The 25,229-nt window shown below is 38.4% G+C and overlaps 1 protein-coding gene across 1 annotated transcript in view; it reads right to left on the bottom strand.

The window, feature by feature from the left end:
• Window positions 1-25,229, bottom strand: part of LOC136236468 (uncharacterized) — a 42,054-nt gene that overhangs the window by 3,748 nt on the left and 13,077 nt on the right. Inside the window, exons 13-26 of the mRNA XM_066026655.1 lie at window positions 21,610-21,654; window positions 21,514-21,555; window positions 21,370-21,411; window positions 21,276-21,320; window positions 21,131-21,184; window positions 19,522-19,554; window positions 19,373-19,426; window positions 9,968-10,012; window positions 9,872-9,913; window positions 9,728-9,769; window positions 9,631-9,678; window positions 9,486-9,539; window positions 166-210; window positions 70-111 (exon numbers count right to left, since the gene is read on the bottom strand). Of these exons, the coding sequence (XP_065882727.1) occupies window positions 70-111; window positions 166-210; window positions 9,486-9,539; window positions 9,631-9,678; window positions 9,728-9,769; window positions 9,872-9,913; window positions 9,968-10,012; window positions 19,373-19,426; window positions 19,522-19,554; window positions 21,131-21,184; window positions 21,276-21,320; window positions 21,370-21,411; window positions 21,514-21,555; window positions 21,610-21,654 (633 nt within the window). The remainder of the gene's footprint in view (window positions 1-69; window positions 112-165; window positions 211-9,485; window positions 9,540-9,630; window positions 9,679-9,727; window positions 9,770-9,871; window positions 9,914-9,967; window positions 10,013-19,372; window positions 19,427-19,521; window positions 19,555-21,130; window positions 21,185-21,275; window positions 21,321-21,369; window positions 21,412-21,513; window positions 21,556-21,609; window positions 21,655-25,229) is intronic.

Genomic DNA, 25,229 nt, shown 5'->3' with positions numbered 1-25,229 from the left:
TCAAAAAGTTAACATAAATAGAACAATCACTACTCTAATAGAGTCGTCTATTTAGTATTTATTACATACCAGTAGTTGTGGTGTTGGTGGCCACAAGTGGTGGCTGGCCACCTAGTAAACAAACTATGATTATTTTATTCGATATATTTATATAACTAAACATACCAGCAGTGGAACTAGAAGAGCCTGCAGGTACCTCATCAACCTCTCCTAATAAAATAATTGCACACACTTAACATTACGTATGTTCAAACTTTAAAAAGAGGATGAATAATAAAGATATCATGCTGCACGCATTACAGAAATATTTTGATGGTGTACTCTCCCATACAGAAAGAGTGCATGCTGTAGTGTAAGGGGGTGGCACTCCAATATACTCTGTACTCCCATCTTCATCCTTGGTCAAAGTGGTCAAACTTGAAAAATAAGCTTTGATCCTTGACTTACGTTAAGATCCGTGCTTGACTCTTGACCAAATTTTTGTACATTTTTGTAAAAAAAATTATAGTTACGTTAAGTATCAATTGTGGCATTCACTTTACAATCAAACTTGTCTTTTGACCTACACTGTATTGCAAATTTCTTGCTTGGCTTTTGACTTTCGTTTTGACCGAGGACGAAGATTAGAGTACAGGATATAATGGAGTGCCACCACCTTGTAGTGCTTGGCATCTGCTAAAACGTCTGCAGGTAATCAAGCTTTCATTATAACATTTTGAAGTAAATTTTGTACCCTATTCTATTATGCTAAAACGCAGTTGTAAATCACAACCTTCTGATAATCTTCCTAAAACATGTGTCCACGTGTGTACTTTATGCATGCTTGTCAGTATAGATCGATACGAGCAGAAGCATTGAACAAACAGTATATTAGAAATATGTGACCCACTGAGCAAAAACCCACCTTTTTATCAAACTTCTTTTTATAACTTCTTTGTTATCCAGAGGGAAAAACCAATGGGCTGTCAAAGTATAAGCCTTGACTGGTGAATAGTTGTGGAGTTATAGCGATGGACAGCAGGAAGTGCAAAACAATTGATTTGTACAGTGACTATATGGGGAAAAATCACAGGCGCTCGCTTAATCTATCATAACTCAAGAAGAAAACAAGCTATGGAGATGGGACTTGGCTCATTGTCTTTGCAATGAATTGGGGCATTTAGCAAGGTGCAGTTTTTGCCTTACATACACCCATGCAGTTAAGCTAAAAAGCTGTTTAAACTTAAAATGGCAATGTTTACATAATATTTTACTGCAACGTAAACAAGTGCCCATAACTCATGTTTGCTTCATGGCACTGACGCGAAAGAAAGATATTCTTACTTGCCATTAACAGACGAATCTGTTGGTCACTTAGTTGTCTCGATTCAAGCCTTGTTTCACTGTTTGTTGAAGTGATTAGAACGCACACTAAATTATTTTTGTAGTACGTGTTTTTAACCCAATATATTTCAATGAGGTATTTCTCAAAAACAGAATTAGCTATGCAAACTAGTTGGGTTTTTGTTCAGCGGGTCACATATATAGAAACTGTGCTGATCCTGTAGTAAACTTCCACAAACGTAAGCTTTTGCACTGAGGCTGCTTGAAATACAGGAGTCACGACCCTCTATAGCATTCATGTATTGCTTCCAAATAAATACACTTCAGACTGTAAAACAACATAGCTCAAGGAGAGAAAACTGTCACTCTATGGTTGTCTCAATGCATGAGTACGATACAATTACCTTAACAGAGGAGTGAGTAACTGTAACAAAGCAAGTACACAAAAAATTTGGAATTTTATACAACTAGAGTAGGGACCATAACAAATCGATAAAGGTACTGCTCAGTAGTAATGACCTGTGGCTAGCTATTCAGCTAGGGCTGGTGTCAAAGGCTCTGGCATGTAGGTAATTTGTTTATGGCTTGTGGTGACCACGAGCAAATCCTAGAAAAACAGTGATGGTTGAAGCACAAGCCCACCTGTCTGATTGGCAGCTTTGACTTGTGGCATCTGTACTGTGTAGCTTTGCAAGCACAAATTTTGTTGAATTATGCACATTCAAGTGTATAAATTGTAGAGCCCTAGAGTAATAAATTATGGCAGTTGTCCGACTATCAAGCACTGAGTAGCTATGCAGACCCGGTACTATCAGAAAATGATATGCATTTGATTTTTGAGCACGATGCTTTAAAATCCACTAAGAGATCTGCTAGCAGGTTCTTAAAATGGCTAGAAACCAGTTAGCAGAAAGACCTCAAGCATCACAAATCTCACGTTCGATCATTGATTTGCGATGCTCCCTTAAGGCATGTTCAGGCTGATAGCCTGCAGTGGGTGGCCAATCATCCAGGCTAAAATGTGGTTAACCACTCCATTCATTTTGAAGCATATGTCTAAAAGAATTCAAATAAGAGAAGTATAATCTAACGCTGTACGTAAATTTGTTACGATGAACAGAGAAGTCCAGAAATATCATAAAAATTCTGTGTAGTGCCCATCTGCTTTTAGAGTGTTTTAAGGCTGTTTTGGTCTCCTATTGAACTATGAATGAATCTTACTAAGACCTAGATGGGTAAGCTTCCTTGTAGAAACATTATTTTGTACTACTTGTAATGTAGGTGTGATCCACACTCAAAACGTTCGTACTATTAAGTCTACCGTGGCACCACTGAAGGTACACCTTGTGACAATAAACTTGTTCCAATTGTACAAGTCCACACAAGTTACTTCTTCAACACACACTTTCTTTAGACTGCTGTGACATCATAGGCACTGGCGGCTTGACATTATCGATCACTGCCATTTCCCAACTGTGCCAGATTCAAGTCTAACTTGTGAAAAGAAGCAGTGCGAGATTTGATTATTTCAATATTTCGACAAGAGCACATTCAGTCTTCTGTGATTATTTTAAAATTTCAATACAACATATACCCAATCCCACAACAACTCCATTTTACATGCCCATAAAATGAATACATTTTCTAAGTCTGTGAGACCACACCCTCAGATCTTTGTGGATTTTAAAGCCTTGCTTTGCCCAGTTTTTAAAATCCATGAAGATGTACAGTAGGTCTCTAACCTACACTTAATTTTGAAAGCCTGCAATATGTACCTATCCTATTTTCAAAAAACAATAGGGATTTAAAATGTGAAAAACATTTAATGAATGAGTATTAGCCAATCAGAAACTTACCAATATTTTGGGGAGATGATGGTGGCTGCGCTGCTTGTACCCCTATTTAGAACAAACAAATTTTTGATAATCTTCAATCAATATATACACACAGTGAAGCTATCTCACCATGTAGCCACATCAATACACTACACGTTTATTCCACAGTCATGTCACTGATTTGCAGTGGATTTCTAGAGACATGTGCCAGCCACTGGGAATACGCCAGTACATTAAAATGTCACTGGCCAGAACTTAGACACATGATAGGAGGAGGATGCTACAGTTTTTGGGGTGCCCAACTTAAATTTATATATGGTGATAGTAGTAGGTGTGCAAAGCACACCAAGCATGCTATTTCTAGGGGGGCGAAACTTTTGAAAATTAGGTGTCAGGAGATTGAATTTGGAGGCATTTTCAGTGGTTTTAGCTGTTAAGCAAACACTAGTACTAAGAGTACATAAGGAGGGAGAGTGTCAACCAAATTACTGTGTAGTATAGAACATCCACACATTGGTAGAACAAGCTTTACCTTATTCAACACTTATCAACAGAACTCAACACCTATCAACAGATCTCTATCGTCAGTAAAGGTGTTAATTTGCTCAAAGATCATTGTTTATTCAATAATACACAGTAATTTTGTACAGGTTGCATTGGTAGTTATTAATATGCACTCTTGCTAATACTATTACTTTTATTTTTAATACATGTTTGACTGTTGCATTAGAGTGACTGCTCTATTAGAGTATTTTGATCATGATTGACAAGTTTCTGGAAGTTCAAGTGACAACTGTTGCACAATACAGCTTTGAGTTGGGGGTGTTCAGCACCCCAGTAAAATGGTCGGGGGTGCCCCCCTCTTCCTCCACCTATGACATGGACAGCACCTGAATGCCTTTTTTTTTGCATAAATTTATTTCATTTTCAGTAGCACAAGTGATCTTGACAGCCAACGCTGGAGACACCATATGACCTACTCAGCCATTTACCATTCAATACCAATTTCCTGGCCACCACCAATGGTGATGTGCTTGTGTTGCAGATACCATCATAAAAGATACTCAAATTCATGGCTATATCAATAGCTAGTCTGTTTTGATTGAAGTGAGATAAACACCTTATGCAAATATAATTGGGACACAAAGGAGGACACAGGCAAGTCCATGAAACTTGCATTGTATGTATTGCAGTATGTCAATAAGCTGAAGCAACATTAAACAGTGAAACAACCAAGCCTGTAATTTTAGCCATGCAATGTCACGTTACACTTATCTGAAGGCATCAGTCAGTCAGAAGAAAATTCCACTGAATAATATTGTTGTGTTATACCTATCCAATACTACAAAGGTCTCATGCAGGTGGTGTTTTAGGGTGTTATTTTTAGCCAGAAAGATTCATGATCCTATCGGTCTGTATAATTGTACATTTGTATGGATGCAAAATTATTAAACTATATGCACATACCTGTGGAGTTGGCTGTTGATGGTGGTTGATCTACAGTGGTGAAAACAAAATATATTACACACTTGTGAGAACTTTGTATTAGTAATATAAGATACAAAAGTAGCTTTAAAACAGACGGGCTGGGCTACCTAGTAAATTGTGCTCTAACTTCCATTAAATGTTTACTATTCGAAGCGGCTATGTTTACGGGCCCGTAACGTAGGATTTTTTTGCTATATTTATGGCATTCCTAAGTGCGCTTGTGTAAGCATCTCATGACTTAGTTTGTTACATTTGCTATTTAAAAAAAAGACTTACGACTACTCCTCTTGTTTTTGTACTATTTCAATCTTACAAATATAAAATACTACATAGTCTAACTATACCAGTGAAGAAGAAACCAAAGCTGAACCCGGCCCTAACCCTAATGTTAACCTGATGTAACCTGATGTTTGTCTGTTAAACACAATGACTTTCACTGTCTGTATGAAGGTAAGTTTTTGGGTGAGAGCGAGTAAAGCGAGCATCAGTTTTTGGGTTGGAGCGAGTAAAGCAAACGTCCCGGCAAAGCCGGGCCAACCCTAGCTCGCCTCAAACTCACCCAAAAACTTACCTTTATACAACTAGTGTGTTTGATACTCGAGTTATATAACAAATGACCGGCTAAATAAATATTTGCATCATGACCGACTAAGTCATGAGATGCTTGCACATGCGCACTTAAGAATGCCATAAATATAGCAAAAAAATCCTACGTTACTGGCCAGTAAATATAGCCACTTCGTTTACTGTTACTAAGGAGGTTGAGTCTCAGTGGCGTAGCTGGCCTGGAGGGATTGGTTGGGCACCATTGTATATGTACAACCTGCAGCAACCAGCATGCAAATGCAGCTAGGGGGGTCTGGGGGCATGCCCCCCCACCCCCCCCCCCCCCCCCCCCTTCCCCCCCCAGGAACATTTTTGAAAATTACATGCTGAGATTCAATTTGGTGGCATTTTACAGTTAAAATTTGTCATCTCTAGTAGGACACTAGCTGTATGTATGTTTTGTTTGCATAATAATTATTATTAATTACATAGCTTCATGCATATTGCACCTCAGTCATATCGCTATAGCTAACTAGCTATGTAAGTTGAGTACCTGAGTTGGTAGGGTACTGGAACTGATTGGTTGGGCCTGTGCCCTACCAGTACCCACCTTAGCTACGCCACTGTTGAGTTTGCATTAATCTTGTCAATATATTCACAGTGTTGTGTGACGGCTTCTTGGGCCACATCATATAACACCATGTGTCTTATATGGTATACCACCATGTGTCTTATTTATATGGGGTAATATATGTGACTCGGTCTGCCTTATCGCCCACAATAGCAGGTTAGATTTTTTGTCACAAACACAAAGCTACCATGAACACATTATCAGATTTCACTATCACAACCAGCCTGGGTATAAACTGGTCTGCTTATGTGGCTGCTTTTTCCAAGCCAAGTAGTGAGCTGTATGAGCAGTCTTGGGCCTAAATGGAGCTCTGGCTAACAAGTAGATGGCTGTGTGTGGCTGTACAACTCTGTGGTATTGAATGAAGACTAGTACTATTCATTTACTTTCATTTTAGCAAGGTTTGAGCCCTGAATGGCCCATAACTTGGTCTTATTCATTCCTTCGCCTTCCTCTTCCATTTTCTTTCATTAACCCCTTACCCACCCACCCACCGCCCCTGCCACCGCCCATTGCAATGCTTGCCTGATGCAGCTGAGCCATGGTCAACCTCTTTAAAAAAATATCTAAAATGGCGAGAAATTTGCCTGTTGGCTGGCTACTTGTTCACTGGATGGTACTAAAGGTAAGTAATTGGTGAAAAACATTTGTACACATAACTAAAGCCATTGGCGAGCTACAACACTTTGAAAACTTAAAACCGGCATACTGCAATACTTATAAATGGGCGATAAGCCCAAAAAAATTATTAAAGCTTTACAGCACAAGTGCTGAAGGACTGTAGGACACCTGGTCCTACAGCTTGCTCAAAGACATTAGATACAAAGACATTAGTTACATAAGGTGTGTTTGAAAAGTTGCAGGAAGGAGAAAAAATCCATGACTGGACCTAGGTAGCCTCGAACCTGCAGCCATCCAATTTATGCTCGAACGCTTACAGGAGTCTACCAGGCAGTCAGGATGTTTTCGTCTTGTTATTTTCATGTAATTATATCCATAGGAGTTCTAGAGAGTGATTTATTATCTCTAAGTACCTACAGTAAAGTAGAACCAAATGGACACTAGTTAATTTATTAAAGCTTTGTCAGACCAGGTCACATATGTCATTATTTAAGCATATGTTATAAGAAATACTCTAAGAGGACTATAAAGGACATAATCAGGTACTAAACACATACCAGTGCTGGTGACCGATGGTGTTGTTGGTGGTACTTGGTCACCTATGGTAGTTGAAAACAAAACAGTATTACACTTATGAGTTTTGTACAGTAGGATACAAACACTTTAAATAAAGTATATATACACATACATGTACACACGTACCAGCTGCTGATGGTGGTAGTGTTGGTGATTGATCTATATAAACCATATTACACACACATGAGAATATTGTACAAATATTTTAACCATTAACAGCCACTGAATAATACTTGATAGTAGGGCTGGGATGAAGCTTTGAATGTTTCGTGGGTAAGTAAACTTCGAATTATAAAAGTATCCTTCATAGCTTCGTAATGCACTCCTAGTCTACGAAAGAATTACAAATAAACATTGTTATCTTTATTGCAGCTGCTTATTCCTCTTGTGTGATCAACGTTCATCTCTTCGCGATCGATCTTCAGATCTTCGTGTGCCACGCCCATTTTTAAGCCATCACAGTTCAGCTTGCTACCATAGTTGCAGCCTTAACACCTTGTAATGTGATAGATAATGCATGGAAAATGTCCTTTTAGCCATTACATGGTGTTTATCTATGCATGATTGCAGTATAGCGGACACGCCCATTTGCAATTGATTGATTGCGTCATTCAGTACTGCTGCTATGCACTTTCCAAATGCTTACAAACTTATCAGACAGGTTTAGAATAATAAAATTTGAGAAGGATGTGCATAAATACAAGAAAACCTGTAACTTGAAAGCCAATACTGTAGCTCCGAATGTTCGAACATTTTATTAGCGAATGTTCGAAGGTAAATTTCAATATTCATCCCAGCCCTACTATAGAGTGTATTCCTTGGGCGTAACGTATTTCACAGACTGGACTCATGAACTGGACTCACGGACTGAGCTGGAAACAGCCTTTAAACAATAACCCAGGCAATATCCATCTCTTGTAGCACTGAAGACACTACTATCAAGCTACAACTGCTGGTACTGCTCTTCCTTACAAGTCATGGCACTAGCGCATGTACTAATTAATTAGAATACACTTACAATACATGTTCATACAAGGTCTCACACAGTGGGAATGAGTCTCACTCATCTGCATGCAATCTCATGCTCACATACACGAAACTGCTAATCTCACGCATTGCAGAGTGGCTATACTCTTCTCAACATTAGCCGTCAATTACAAGCTCCAAGTTCAACTAATTGCGCTTATAACTGAATACAGTAATTATGCTTAAAGACGCTCAATTCTATTTTAAAACAATAAATAGCACTAAAGTAGCTACGTAGGCATTATACAGGCTAGCTTACAAGGATGGAGTGTGTGGCAGTGCTACCATTCATTGTGTGATGGGTTCTATCTGAAGTTGACAGCTACTAATGAGACTGACATGAAGTGACCACAGCTGAATTTGAGGAAAAGTAAATGAAGCTAGTTAAGCTATCCAACTGCACTAATATAATAGATACATTAAGTTTATGCACTATGAGGAACTACCATATCCTGTAAATGACAATTACTCTATTAACTTGTATGTTGCTTTGTGCATGGTAAGTTTTGTGCAGAGCCTTCCTAAGATAACAATGTTCTGTGGTATATTAATTGTAATTTACATCTGGTCATGCAGGGCAATCTCGCTGCCAAGTGAATTTGAACCTAGGCATCTCTACATGGTGTACCAGGAGTGATAAAGCGTGATAGAGGCTATTGTTGTAGCGTAGATGTTTTCTTTTGTTGCTTTAGCACTAATGTTAGGGCTGTAGGTCAAGATGAACCAATAATTATTCTTAGCAGGTAGCTATAGGTGGCACCACCGTGTGGGCGAGGTGATGGGGCTATGCAAATAAACTGGCTCATCACTACAGCCCTGACACCAGTGCTAGCAACAAAAGAAAACATGTACGCTACAACAATAACCTCTATCACGCTTTATCACTGCTAGAACATGTGTATCGTAAGTATGTTTTAATTATTTAGTGCACACACCAGTGCCATGACTTGTAAGGAAGAGCAGCACCACCAGTTGTAACTTGATAGCTGTGTCCCCAGTGTTGCAAGAGATGGATAATACCTAGATTATTGGTTAAAAGCTGTCAGTCCATAAGTCCAGTCCGTGAGTCTAGTCACCCCTGCTATTTGCTACAACAAGTGCCTGTGCAGTAGGGGAGTCTACATACAAAATTTGAAGAAAATTTCCCTAGCCATTTCTGTGATGTGAGTGGCCTAAATTTTGGGGTTCTTTTCAGTTTTTCTGTCTACTTCTTTTCGCATACTTTGCAAAATCTGCAATAAGATACAAGTGCATACCCTGATCAAGCTAAAACTTGACACACTTTAAGGGCTCATTACAATGGTACCATGTTTGGTGGGAACCTGACAAAGAATCACAGAGTTATGACTGGTTATTTGTGTAAAATACGGTCAAACTTATGTCATGCCTACAGGGTAAACCCCTTGAAGGAATGAGCTGAACATTGCTATGTCACGTACCATTGTTGGTAACCGATAGTGTCGGTGGTGGTGGTGGTACTTGGTCATTGTCACCTATAGTAGTTGAAAACAAAACAACATCACACTTGTGAATTTTGTACAGTAGGATGACAACATTTTAAAATATACACATACATGTACATACCAGCAGGATTGGATGATTCTGGTACCGTTGATGATTGATCTAAAGTAGCTATAGTGAAAACAAACCATATTATATTTTATAACTACATGTAACATACCTGCATCAGAATTGGCTTGCACCCCAGTTCTCTCTGGTGAGCCTAGTAAAAACGTACACTCAATAATTACGTACATCAAAAAGTTAACATAAATAGAACAATCACTACTCTAATAGAGTCGTCTATTTAGTATTTATTACATACCAGTAGTTGTGGTGTTGGTGGCCACAAGTGGTGGCTGGCCACCTAGTAAACAAACTATGATTATTTTATTGGATATATTTATATAACTAAACATACCAGCAGTGGAACTAGAAGAGCCTGCAGGTACCTCATCAGCCTCTCCTAATAAAATAATTGCACACACTTAACATTATGTATGTTCAAACTTTAAAAAGAGGATGAATAATAAAGATATCATGCTGCACTCATTACAGAAATATTTTGATGGTGTACTCTCCCATACAGAAAGAGTGCATGCTGTAGTGCAAGGGGGTGGCACTCCAATATACCCTGTACTCCCATCTTCATCCTTGGTCAAAGTGGTCAAACTTGAAAAATAAGCTTTGATCCTTGACTTACGTTAAAATCCGTGCTTGACTCTTGGCCAAATTTTTGTACATTTTTGTAAAAACATTATAGTTATATTAAGTATCAATTGTGGCATTCACTTTACAATCAAACTTGTCTTTTGACCTACACTGTATTGCAAATTTCTTGCTTGGCTTTTGACTTTCGTTTTGACCGAGGACGAAGATTAGAGTACAGGATATAATGGAGTGCCACCACCTTGTAGTGCTTGGCATCTGCTAAAACGTCTGCAGGTAATCAAGCTTTCATTATAACATTTTGAAGTAAATTTTGTACCCTATTCTATTATGCTAAAACGCAGTTGTAAATCACAACCTTCTGATATTCTTCCTAAAACATGTGTCCACGTGTGTACTTTATGCATGCTTGTCAGTATAGATCGATACGAGCAGAAGCATTGAACAAACAGTATATTAGAAATATGTGACCCACTGAGCAAAAACCCACCTTTTTATCAAACTTCTTTTTATAACTTCTTTGTTATCCAGAGGGAAAAACCAATGGGCTGTCAAAGTATAAGCCTTGACTGGTGAATAGTTGTGGAGTTATAGCGATGGACAGCAGGAAGTGCAAAACAATTGATTTGTACAGTGACTATATGGGGAAAATCACAGGCGCTCGCTTAATCTATCATAACTCAAGAAGAAAACAAGCTATGGAGATGGGACTTGGCTCATTGTCTTTGCAATGAATTGGGGCATTCAGCAAGGTGCGGTTTTTGCCCTACATACACCAATGCATTTAAGCTAAAAGGCTGTTTAAACTTAAAATGGCAATGTTTACATAATATTTTACTGCAACGTAAACAAGTGCCCATAACTCATGTTTGCTTCATGGCACTGACGCGAAAGAAAGATATTCTTACTTGCCATTAACAGACGAATCTGTTGGTCACTTAGTTGTCTTGATTCAAGCCTTGTTCCACTGTTTGTTGAAGTGATTAGAACGCACACTAAATTATTTTTGTAGTACGTGTTTTTAACCCAATATATTTCAATGAGGTATTTCTCAAAAACAGAATTAGCTATGCAAACTAGTTGGGTTTTTGTTCAGCGGGTCACATATATAGAAACTGTGCTGATCCTGTAGTAAACTTCCACAAACGTAAGCTTTTGCACTGAGGCTGCTTGAAATACAGGAGTCATGACCCTCTACAGCATTCATGTATTGCTTCCAAATAAATACACTTCAGACTGTAAAACAACATAGCTCAAGGAGAGAAAACTGTCACTCTATGGTTGTCTCAATGCATGAGTACGATACAATTACCTTAACAGAGGAGTGAATAACTGTAACAAAGCAAGTACACAAAAAATTTGGAATTTTATACAACTAGAGTAGGGACCATAACAAATCGATAAAAGTACTGCTCAGTAGTAATGACCTGTGGCTAGCTATTCAGCTAGGGCTGGTGTCAAAGGCTCTGGCATGTAGGTAATTTGTTTATGGCTTGTGGTGACCACGAGCAAATCCTAGAAAAACAGTGATGGTTGAAGCACAAGCCCACCTGTCTGATTGGCAGCTTTGACTTGTGGCATCTGTACTGTGTAGCTTTGCAAGCACAAATTTTGTTGAATTATGCACATTCAAGTGTATAAATTGTAGAGCTCTAGAGTAATAAATTATGGCAGTTGTCCGACTATCAACCACTGAGTAGCTATGTAGACCCGGTACTATCAGAAAATGATATGCATTTGATTTTTGAGCACGATGCTTTAAAATCCACTAAGAGATCTGCTAGCAGGTTCTTAAAATGGCTAGAAACCAGTTAGCAGAAAGACCTCAAGCATCACAAATCTCACTTTCGATCATTGATTTGCGATGCTCCCTTAAGGCATGTTCAGGCTGATAGCCTGCAGTGGGTGGCCAATCATCCAGGCTAAAATGTGGTTAACCACTCCATTCATTTTGAAGCATATGTCTAAAAGAATTCAAATACGAGAAGTATAATCTAACGCTGTATGTAAATTTGTTACGATGAATGGAGAAGTCCAGAAATATCATAAAAATTCTGTGTAGTGCCCATCTGCTTTTAGAGTGTTTTAAGGCTGTTTTGGTCTCCTATTGAACTATGAATGAACCTTACTAAGACCTAGATGGGTAAGCTTCCTTGTAGAAACATTATTTTGTACTACTTGTAATGTAGGTGTGATCCACACTCAAAACGTTCGTACTACTAAGTCTACTGTGGCACCACTGAAGGTACACCTTGTGACAATAAACTTGTTCCAATTGTATAAATACACACAAGTTACTTCTTCAACACACACTTTCTTTAGACTACTGTGACATCATAGGCACTGGCGGCTTGACATTATCGATCACTGCCATTTCCCAACTGTGCCAGATTCAAGTCTAACTTGTGAAAGGAAGCAGTGCGAGATTTGATTATTTCAATATTTCGACAAGAGCACATTCAGTCTTCTGTGATTATTTTAAAATTTCAGTACAACATATACCCAATCCCACAACAACTCCATTTTACATGCCCATAAAATGAATACATTTTCTAAGTCTGTGAGACCACACCCTCAGATCTTTGTGGATTTTAAAGCCTTGCTTTGTCCAGTTTTTAAAATCCATGAAGATGTACAGTAGGTCTCTAACCTACACTTAATTTTGAAAGCCTGCAATATGTACCTGTCCTATTTTCAAAAAACAATAGGAATTTAAAATGTGCAAAACATTCAATGAATGAGTATTAGCCAATCAGAAACTTACCAATATTTAGGGGAGATGATGGTGGCTGCGCTGCTTGTACCCCTATTTAGAACAAACAAATTTTTGATAATCTTCAATCAATATATACACACAGTGAAGCTATCTCACCATGTAGCCACATCAATACACTACACGTTTATTCCACAGTCATGTCACTGATTTGCAGTGGATTTCTAGAGACATGTGCCAGCCACTGGGAATACGCCAGTACATTAAAATGTCACTGGCCAGAACTTAGACACATGATAGGAGGAGGATGCTACAGTTTTTGGGGTGCCCAAATTAAATTTATATATGGTGATAGTAGGTGTGCAAAGCACACCAAGCATGCTAATTCTAGGGGGGTGAAACTTTTGAAAATTAGGTGTCAGGAGATTGAATTTGGAGGCATTTTCAGTGGTTTTAGCTGTTAATCAAACACTAGTACCAAGAGTACATAAGGAGGGAGAGTGTCAACCAAATTACTGTGTAGTATAGAACATCCACACATTGGTAGAACAAAAGCTTTACCTTATTCAACACCTATCAACAGAACTCAACACCTATCAACAGATCTCTATCGTCAGTAAAGGTGTTAATTTGCTCAAAGATCATTGTTTATTCAATAATACACAGTAATTTTGTACAGGTTGCATTGGTAGTTATTAATATGCACTCTTGCTAATACTATTACTTTTATTTTTAATACATGTTTGACTGTTGCATTAGAGTGACTGCTCTATTAGAGTATTTTGATCATGATTGACAAGTTTCTGGAAGTTCAAGTGACAACTGTTGCACAATACAGCTTTGAGTTGGGGGTGTTCAGCACCCCCAGTAAAATAGTCAGGGGTGCCCCCCTCTTCCTCCACCTATGACATGGACAGTACTTGAATGTCTTTTTTCTTGCATAAATTTATTTCATTTTCAGTAGCACAAGTGATCTTGACAGCCAACGCTGGAGACACCATATGACCTACTCAGCCATTTACCATTCATTACTAATTTCCTGGCCACCACCAATGGTGATGTGCTTGTGTTGCAGATACCATCATAAAAGATACTCAAATTCATGGCTATATCAATAGCTAGTCTGCTTTGATTGAAGTGAGATAAACACCTTATGCAAATATAATTGGGACACAAAGGAGGACACAGGCAAGTCCATGAAACTTGCATTGTATGTATTGCAGTATGTCAACAAGCTGAAGCAACATTAAACAGTGAAACAACCAAGCCTGTAATTTTAGCCATGCAATGTCACGTTACACTTATCTGAAGGCATCAGTCAGTCAGAAGAAAATTCCACTGAATAATATTGTTGTGTTATACCTATCCAATACTGCAAAGGTCTCATGCAGGTGGTGTTTTAGGGTGTTATTTTTAGCCAGAAAGATTCATGATCCTATTGGTCTGTATAATTGTACATTTGTATGGATGCAAAATTATTAAACTATATGCACATACCTGTGGAGTTGGCTGTTGATGGTGGTTGATCTACAGTGGTGAAAACAAAATATATTACACACTTGTGAGAACTTTGTATTAGTAATATAAGATACAAAAGTAGCTTTAAAACAGACGGGCTGGGCTACCTAGTAAATTGTGCTCTAACTTACATTAAATGTTTACTATTCGAAGCGGCTATGTTTACGGGCCTGTAACGTAGGATTTGTTTGCTATACTTATGGCATTCCTAAGTGCGCATGTGCAAGCATCTCATGACTTAGTTTGTTACATTTGCTATTTTAAAAAAAGACTTAGAAAAAATCGTGACACAAAAAGGTATATATAAGAAACGAAGAAAAAAGTTCTGATGTGACGAGGCAGCTCGATCCAACACACCCAGGTTTGGAGTACCCACGATCTACCACTGTACCACCAGTACTTGCTGGCTACTCCTCTTGTTTTTGTACTATTTCAATGTTACAAATATAAAATACTACATAGTCTAACTATACCAGTGAAGAAGAAACCAAAGCTGAACCCAACCCTAACCCTAATGTTAACCTGATGTAACCTGATGTTTGCCTGTTAAACACAATGACTTTCACTGTCTGTATGAAGGTAAGTTTTTGGGTGAGAGCGAGTAAAGCGAGCGTCAGTTTTTGGGTTGGAGCGAGTAAAGCAAACGTCCCGGCAAACCCTAGCTCGCCTCAAACTCACCCAAAAACTTACCTTTATACAACTAGTGTGTTTGATACTCGAGTTATATAACAAATGACCGGCTAAATAAATATTTGCATCATGACCGACTAAGTCATGAGATGCTTGCACATGCGCACTTAAGAATGCCATAAATATAGCAAAAAAATCCTACGTTACTGGCCAGTAAATATAGCCACTTCGTTTACTGTTACTAAGGAAGTTGAGTCTCAGTGGCGTAGCTGGCCTAGAGGGATTGGTTGGGCACCATTGTATATGTACAACCTGCAGCAACCAGCATGCAAATGCAGCTAGGGGGGTCTGGGGGCATGCCCCCCACCCCCCCCAGGAACATTTTTGAAAATTACATGCTGAGATTCAATTTGGTGGCATTTTACAGTTAAAATTTGTCATCTCTAGTAGGACACTAGCTGTACGTATGTTTGTTTGCATAATAATTATTATTAATTACATAGCTTCATGCATATTGCACCTCAGTCGTATCGCTATAGCTAACTAGCTATGTAAGTTGAGTACCTGAGTTGGTAGGGTACTGGAACTGATTGGTTGGGCCTGTGCCCTACCAGTACCCACCTTAGCTACGCCACTGTTGAGTTTGCATTAATCTTGTCAATATATTCACAGTGTTGTGTGACGGCTTCTTGGGCCACATCATATAACACCATGTGTCTTATATGGTATACCACCATGTGTCTTATATGGGGTAATATATGTGACTCGGTCTGCCTTATCGCCCACAATAGTGGGTTAGATTTTTTGTCACAAACACAAAGCTACCATGAACACATTATCAGATTTCACTATCACAACCAGCCTGGGTATAAACTGGTCTGCTTATGTGGCTGCTTTTTCCAAGCCAAGTGGTGAGCTGTATGAGCAGTCTTGGGCCTAAATGGAGCTCTGGCTAACAAGTAGATGGCTGTGTGTGGCTGTACAACTCTGTGGTGTTGAATGAAGACTAGTACTATTCATTTACTTTCATTTTAGCAAGGTTTGAGCCCTGAATGGCCCATAACTTGGTTTTATTCATCCCTTCGCCTTCCTCTTCCATTTTCTTTCATTAACCCCTTACCCACCCACCGCCCCTGCCACCGCCCATTGCAATGCTTGCCTGATGCAGCTGAGCCATGGTCAACCTCTTTAAAAAAATATCTAAAATGGCGAGAAATTTGCCTGTTGGCTGGCTACTTGTTCACTGGATGGTACTAAAGGTAAGTAATTGGTGAAAAACATTTGTACACATAACTAAAGCCATTGGCGAGCTACAACACTTTGAAAACTTAAAACCGGCATACTGCAATACTTATAAATGGGCAATAAGCCCAAAAAAATTTATTAAAGCTTTACAGCACAAGTGCTGAAGGACTGTAGGACACCTGGTCCTACAGCCTGCTCAAAGACATTAGATACAAAAACATTAGTTACATAAGGTGTGTTTGAAAAGTTGCAGGAAGGAGAAAAAATCCATGACTGGACCTAGGTAGCCTCAAACCTGCAGCTATCCGATTTATGCTCAAACGCTTACAGGAGTCTACCAGGCAGTCAGGATGTTTTCTCCTTGTTATTTTCATGTAATTATATCCATAGGAGTTCTAGAGAGTGACTTATTATCTGTAAGTACCTAAAGTAGAACCAAATGGACACTAGTTAATTTATTAAAGCTTTGTCAGACCAGGTCACATATGTCATTGTTTAAGCATATATTATAAGAAATACTCTAAGAGGACTATAAAGGACATAATCAGGTACTAAACACATACCAGTGCTGGTGACCGATGGTGTTGTTGGTGGTACTTGGTCACCTATGGTAGTTGAAAACAAAACAGTATTACACTTATGAGTTTTGTACAGTAGGATAAAAACACTTTAAATAAAGTATATATACACATACATGTACACACGTACCAGCTGCTGATGGTGGTAGTGTTGGTGATTGATCTATATAAACCATATTACACACACATGAGAATATTGTACAAATATTTTAACCATTAACAGCCACTGAATAATACTTGATAGTAGGGCTGGGATGAAGCTTCGAATGTTTCGTGGGTTTGAAGGTTAAGTAAACTTCGAATTATAAAAGTAACCTTCATAGCTTCATAATGCACTCCTAGTCTATGAAAGAATTACAAATAAACATTGTTATCTTTATTGCAGCTGCTTATTCCTCTTGTGTGATCAACGTTCATCTCTTCGCGATCGATCTTCGTGTGCCATGCCCATTTTTAAACCATCACAGTTCAGCTTGCTACCATAGTTGCAGCCTTAACACCTTGTAATGTGATAGATAATGCATGGAAAATGTCCTTTTAGCCATTACATGGTGTTTATCTATGCATGATTGCAGTATAGCGGACACGCCCATTTGCAATTGATTGATTGCGTCATTCAGTACTGCTGCTATGCACTTTCCAAATGCTTACAAACTTATCAGACAGGTTTAGAAAACAAAATTTAAGAAGGATGTGCATAAATACAAGAAAACCTGTAACTTGAAAGCCAATACTGTAGCTCCGAATGTTCGAACATTTTATTAGCGAATGTTCGAAGGTAAATTTCAATATTCATCCCAGCCCTACTATAGGGTGTATTCCTTGGGCGTAACGTATTTCACAGACTGGACTCATGAACTGGACTCACGGACTGAGCTGGAAACAGCCTTTAAACAATAACCCAGGCAATATCCATCTCTTGTAGCACTGAAGACACTACTATCAAGCTACAACTGCTGGTACTGCTCTTCCTTACAAGTCATGGCACTAGCGCATGTACTAATTAATTAGAATACACTTACAATACATATTCATACAAGGTCTCACACAGTGGGAATGAGTCTCACTCATCTGCATGCAATCTCATGCTCACATGCACGAAACTGCTAATCTCACGCATTGCAGAGTGGCTATACTCTTCTCAACATTAGCCGTCAATTACAAGCTCCAAGTTCAACTAATTGTGCTTATAACTGAATACAGTAATTATGCTTATATAAAGACGCTCACTTCTATTTTAAAACAATAAATAGCACTAAAGTAGCTACGTAGGCATTATACAGGCTAGCTTACAAGGATGGAGTGTGTGGCAGTGCTACCATTCATTGTGTGATGGGTTCTATCTGAAGTTGACAGCTACTAATGAGACTGACATGAAGTGACCACAGCTGAATTTGAGGAAAAGTAAATGAAGCTAGTTAAGCTATCCAACTGCACTAATATAATAGATACATTAAGTTTATGCACTATGAGGAACTACCATATCCTGTAAATGACAATTACTCTATTAACTTGTATGTTGCTTTGTGCATGGTAAGTTTTGTGCAGAGCCTTCCTAAGATAACAATGTTCTGTGGTATATTAATTGTAATTTACATCTGGTCATGCAGGGCAATCTCGCTGCCAAGTGAATTTGAACCTAGGCATCTCTACATGGTGTACCAGGAGTGATAAAGCGTGATAGAGGCTATTGTTGTAGCGTAGATGTTTTCTTTTGTTGCTTTAGCACTAATGTTAGGGCTGTAGGTCAAGATGAACCAATAATTATTCTTAGCAGGTAGCTATAGGTGGCACCACCGTGTGGGCGAGGTGATGGGGCTATGCAAATAAACTGGCTCATCACTACAGCCCTGACACCAGTGCTAGCAACAAAAGAAAACATGTACGCTACAACAATAACCTCTATCACGCTTTATCACTGCTAGAACATGTGTATCGTAAGTATGTTTTAATTATTTAGTGCACACACCAGTGCCATGACTTGTAAGGAAGAGCAGCACCACCAGTTGTAACTTGATAGCTGTGTCCCCAGTGTTGCAAGAGATGGATAATACCTAGATTATTGGTTAAAAGCTGTCAGTCCATAAGTCCAGTCCGTGAGTCTAGTCACCCCTGCTATTTGCTACAACAAGTGCCTGTGCAGTAGGGGAGTCTACATACAAAATTTGAAGAAAATTTCCCCAGCCATTTCTGTGATGTGAGTGGCCTAAATTTTGGGGTTCTTTTCAGTTTTTCTGTCTACTTCTTTTCGCATACTTTGCAAAATCTGCAATAAGATACAAGTGCATACCCTGATCAAGCTAAAACTTGACACACTTTAAGGGCTCATTACAATGGTACCATGTTTGGTGGGAACCTGACAAAGAATCACAGAGTTATGACTGGTTATTTGTGTAAAATACGGTCAAACTTATGTCATGCCTACAGGGTAAACCCCTTGAAGGAATGAGCTGAACATTGCTATGTCACGTACCATTGTTGGTAACCGATAGTGTCGGTGGTGGTGATGGTACTTGGTCATGGTCACCTATAGTAGTTGAAAACAAAACAACATCACACTTGTGAATTTTGTACAGTAGGATACAAACACTTTCAAGTATACACATACATGTACATACATACCAGCTGTTGATGCTGGTGGTGTTGGGGATTGATCTACAATAGTGAGAACAAACCATATTACACACTCATGAGAATTTTTCTGCGATACTACTTGAAAAATACATAAATTCTAATTAAGTATTCCAGATCATCCTATTATTGCTGATTCTTTATACCACCGATTATTCCAAAAATTATTCTGGCATAATGTACGCAAGCCTAATAGAAACAAGGGAGGTTGCCTACACCTGAAGATATACAGTACTAGTGGACATTTAATTCCTAATTTAGTCATGGGTATAGGCTGAAGTAGGGGCTAACAATAAATAAAGAGTGTTCTGGATTAAATGTCCTTTAGGTGAAGGAAACCTGCCTTGTTTCACTACTTTTTACTTATTTGATCCCTCAATTTCTTATTAATTAACCCTTTGTACACTGAGGGTTGCTGTAGTTGCTTGTGAAGCCATATGAATTTGTTGTTACCACTTCAACTGCTGCATACTTAATTTATAAGTTAACAAGGTGCCATTAGGCTTCTCTTCATGAGTTTTAACAAACAAAACATGTGGATTGTTCTGCAAGCGCTTTATTCAAAAGTTATGGTGATATTTGCTGTTTGTCTTGGCCTTCCTTGCTTCTTTATGAACTCTCAATGTACAAAAAAGTTACAACACCTCAGACAACACCACATCAAAAGCTACTATGTTATTTACTGCGGCTTGTTTTGTGCAAATTTGGGGCATTTCATTACAAACCAGGACAAAGCAGTAAAGCCAATCCACGTGTTGTCATCTGATGCTATAGATCTGGAAATAGTACATCATATGTTTATTCAATTTCCCAGAGAGGTCTGGCACAATAGTGCTTCATTTTCACTTGTACTTGTTTGTTACAAACAATGATATGATGAAATTTTAAGTAAGTACTCTGTAGCTAGTTTTTGAGATATGACGATAAATATTTGAAGTGACTGAAGTTAATATCTGTCCAGAATTAAGCACAGTTACAGTACATTATAACTCAGCAGCTTTTACTCAGATCTTCTATACCACTGCAAGGATTTTCTATGGTTGTTCTATCTACATACTGGTTTTCAGCTCACTCTTCATAGCGGTTTGCCTGGTAGGTATAAAAATTAATAGTTTTCTATTCGTGAAACTAGATCTTGTAATTGTGACACAAGTTGGGTTTTGTGTATGATCTCTACATGTAACTTGATTCCTTTCCAAGCAAACAAAAAGGCACTCCTATGATGTTTACTCCATCTACAGTTATATTTGCTACAACAAGTGCCTGTGCAGTAGGGGAGTCTACATATGAAATTTGAAGAAAATTGCCCCAGCAATTTCCGTGATATGAGTGGCCAAAATTTGGGGTTCTTTTCAGTATTTTTGTCTACTTCTTTTTGCACACTTGGCAAAATCTGCAATAAAATACAAATGCATACCCTGATCAAGCTAAAACTTGACACACTTTAAGGGCTCATTAAAATGGTACCATGTTTGGTGGGAACCCAATAAAGAATCACAGAGTTACAACTGGTTATTTGTGTAAATTAAGATCGAATTTATGTCATGCCCACAGGGTAAACTCCTTGAAGGAATGAGCTGAAAATTACTATGTCACGTACCATTGCTGGTGACCGATAGTGTCGGTGGTGGTGGTGGTACTTGGTCATTGTCACCTATAGTAATTGAAAACAAAACAACATCACACTTGTGAATTTTGTACAGTAGGATGACAACATTTTAAAATATACACATACATGTACATACCAGCAGGATTGGATGATTCTGGTACCGTTGATTGATCTAAAGTAGCTATAGTGAAAACAAACCATGTTATATTTTATAACTACATGTAACATACCTGCATCAGAATTGGCTTGCACCCCAGTTCTCTCTGGTGAGCCTAGTAAAAACGTACACTAAATAATTACGTACATCAAAAAGTTAACATAAATAGAACAATCACTACTCTAATAGAGTCGTCTATTTAGTATTTATTACATACCAGTAGTTGTGGTGTTGGTGGCCACAAGTGGTGGCTGGCCACCTAGTAAACAAACTATGATTATTTTATTTGATATATTTATATAACTAAACATACCAGCAGTGGAACTAGAAGAGCCTGCAGGTACCTCATCAGCCTCTCCTAATAAAATAATTGCACACACTTAACATTACGTATGTTCAAACTTTAAAAAGAGGATGAATAATAAAGATATCATGCTGCACGCATTACAGAAATATTTTGATGGTGTACTCTCCCATACAGAAAGAGTGCATGCTGTAGTGTAAGGGGGTGGCACTCCAATATACTCTGTACTCCCATCTTCATCCTTGGTCAAAGTGGTCAAACTTGAAAAATAAACTTTGATCCTTGACTTACGTTAAGATCCGTGCTTGACTCTTGACCAAATTTTTGTACATTTTTGTAAAAAAAATTATAGTTACGTTAAGTATAAATTGTGGCATTCACTTTACAATCAAACTTGTCTTTTGACCTACACTGTATTGCAAATTTCTTGCTTGGCTTTTGACTTTCGTTTTGACCGAGGACGAAGATTAGAGTACAGGATATAATGGAGTGTCACCACCTTGTAGTGCTTGGCATCTGCTAAAACGTCTGCAGGTAATCAAGCTTTCATTATAACATTTTGAAGTAAATTTTGTACCCCATTCTATTATGCTAAAACGCAGTTGTAAATCACAACCTTCTGATATTCTTCCTAAAACATGTGTCCACGTGTGTACTTTATGCATGCTTGTCAGTATAGATCGATACGAGCAGAAGCATTGAACAAACAGTATATTAGAAATATGTGACCCACTGAGCAAAAACCCACCTTTTTATCAAACTTCTTTTTATAACTTCTTTGTTATCCAGAGGGAAAAACCAATGGGCTGTCAAAGTATAAGCCTTGACTGGTGAATAGTTGTGGAGTTATAGCGATGGACAGCAGGAAGTGCAAAACAATTGATTTGTACAGTGACTATATGGGGAAAAATCACAGGCGCTCGCTTAATCTATCATAACTCAAGAAGAAAACAAGCTATGGAGATGGGACTTGGCTCATTGTCTTTGCAATGAATTGGGGCATTCAGCAAGGTGCGGTTTTTGCCCTACATACACCAATGCATTTAAGCTAAAAGGCTGTTTAAACTTAAAATGGCAATGTTTACATAATATTTTACTGCAACATAAACAAGTGCCCATAACTCATGTTTGCTTCATGGCACTGACGCGAAAGAAAGATATTCTTACTTGCCATTAACAGACGAATCTGTTGGTCACTTAGTTGTCTTGATTCAAGCCTTGTTCCACTGTTTGTTGAAGTGATTAGAACGCACACTAAATTATTTTTGTAGTACGTGTTTTTAACCCAATATATTTCAATGAGGTATTTCTCAAAAACAGAATTAGCTATGCAAACTAGTTGGGTTTTTGTTCAGCGGGTCACATATATAGAAACTGTGCTGATCCTGTAGTAAACTTCCACAAAGGTAAGCTTTTGCACTGAGGCTGCTTGAAATACAGGAGTCATGACCCTCTACAGCATTCATGTATTGCTTCCAAATAAATACACTTCAGACTGTAAAACAACATAGCTCAAGGAGAGAAAACTGTCACTCTATGGTTGTCTCAATGCATGAGTACGATACAATTACCTTAACAGAGGAGTGAGTAACTGTAACAAAGCAAGTACACAAAAAATTTGGAATTTTATACAACTAGAGTAGGGACCATAACAAATCGATAAAAGTACTGCTCAGTAGTAATGACCTGTGGCTAGCTATTCAGCTAGGGCTGGTGTCAAAGGCTCTGGCATGTAGGTAATTTGTTTATGGCTTGTGGTGACCATGAGCAAATCCTAGAAAAACAGTGATGGTTGAAGCACAAGCCCACCTGTCTGATTGGCAGCTTTGACTTGTGGCATCTGTACTGTGTAGCTTTGCAAGCACAAATTTTGTTGAATTATGCACATTCAAGTGTATAAATTGTAGAGCTCTAGAGTAATAAATTATGGCAGTTGTCCGACTATCAAGCACTGAGTAGCTATGTAGACCCGGTACTATCAGAAAATGATATGCATTTGATTTTTGAGCACGATGCTTTAAAATCCACTAAGAGATCTGCTAGCAGGTTCTTAAAATGGCTAGAAACCAGTTAGCAGAAAGACCTCAAGCATCACAAATCTCACTTTCGATCATTGATTTGCGATGCTCCCTTAAGGCATGTTCAGGCTGATAGCCTGCAGTGGGTGGCCAATCATCCAGACTAAAATGTGGTTAACCACTCCATTCATTTTGAAGCATATGTCTAAAAGAATTCAAATACGAGAAGTATAATCTAACGCTGTATGTAAATTTGTTACGAAGAATGAAGAAGTCCAGAAATATCATAAAAATTCTGTGTAGTGCCCATCTGCTTTTAGAGTGTTTTAAGGCTGTTTTGGTCTCCTATTGAACTATGAATGAACCTTACTAAGACCTAGATGGGTAAGCTTCCTTGTAGAAACATTATTTTGTACTACTTGTAATGTAGGTGTGATCCACACTCAAAACGTTCGTACTACTAAGTCTACTGTGGCACCACTGAAGGTACACCTTGTGACAATAAACTTGTTCCAATTGTACAAGTCCACACAAGTTACTTCTTCAACACACGCTTTCTTTAGACTACTGTGACATCATAGGCACTGGCGGCTTGACATTATCGATCACTGCCATTTCCCAACTGTGCCAGATTCAAGTCTAACTTGTGAAAGGAAGCAGTGCGAGATTTGATTATTTCAATATTTCGACAAGAGCACATTCAGTCTTCTGTGATTATTTTAAAATTTCAGTACAACATATACCCAATCCCACAACAACTCCATTTTACATGCCCATAAAATGAATACATTTTCTAAGTCTGTGAGACGTACCACACCCTCAGATCTTTGTGGATTTTAAAGCCTTGCTTTGTCCGGTTTTTAAAATCCATGAAGATGTACAGTAGGTCTCTAACCTACACTTAATTTTGAAAGCCTGCAATATGTACCTGTCCTATTTTCAAAAAACAATAGGAATTTAAAATGTGCAAAACATTCAATGAATGAGTATTAGCCAATCAGAAACTTACCAATATTTAGGGGAGATGATGGTGGCTGCGCTGCTTGTACCCCTATTTAGAACAAACAAATTTTTGATAATCTTCAATCAATATATACACACAGTGAAGCTATCTCACCATGTAGCCACATCAATACACTACACGTTTATTCCACAGTCATGTCACTGATTTGCAGTGGATTTCTAGAGACATGTGCCAGCCACTGGGAATACGCCAGTACATTAAAATGTCACTGGCCAGAACTTAGACACATGATAGGAGGAGGATGCTACAGTTTTTGGGGTGCCCAAATTAAATTTATATATGGTGATAGTAGGTGTGCAAAGCACGCCAAGCATGCTAATTCAGGGGGTGAAACTTTTGAAAATTAGGTGTCAGGAGATTGAATTTGGAGGCATTTTCAGTGGTTTTAGCTGTTAATCAAACACTAGTACCAAGAGTACATAAGGAGGGAGAGTGTCAACCAAATTACTGTGTAGTATAGAACATCCACACATTGGTAGAACAAAAGCTTTACCTTATTCAACACCTATCAACAGAACTCAACACCTATCAACAGAACTCAACACCTATCAACAGATCTCTATCGTCAGTAAAGGTGTTAATTTGCT

Source organism: Dysidea avara, chromosome 1, assembly GCF_963678975.1.
Source record: "Dysidea avara chromosome 1, odDysAvar1.4, whole genome shotgun sequence".
Lineage (NCBI taxonomy): Eukaryota > Metazoa > Porifera > Demospongiae > Dictyoceratida > Dysideidae > Dysidea > Dysidea avara.
Note: the sequence above shows the minus strand (reverse complement) of the source record. Positions and strands in the feature narration are given on the sequence as shown.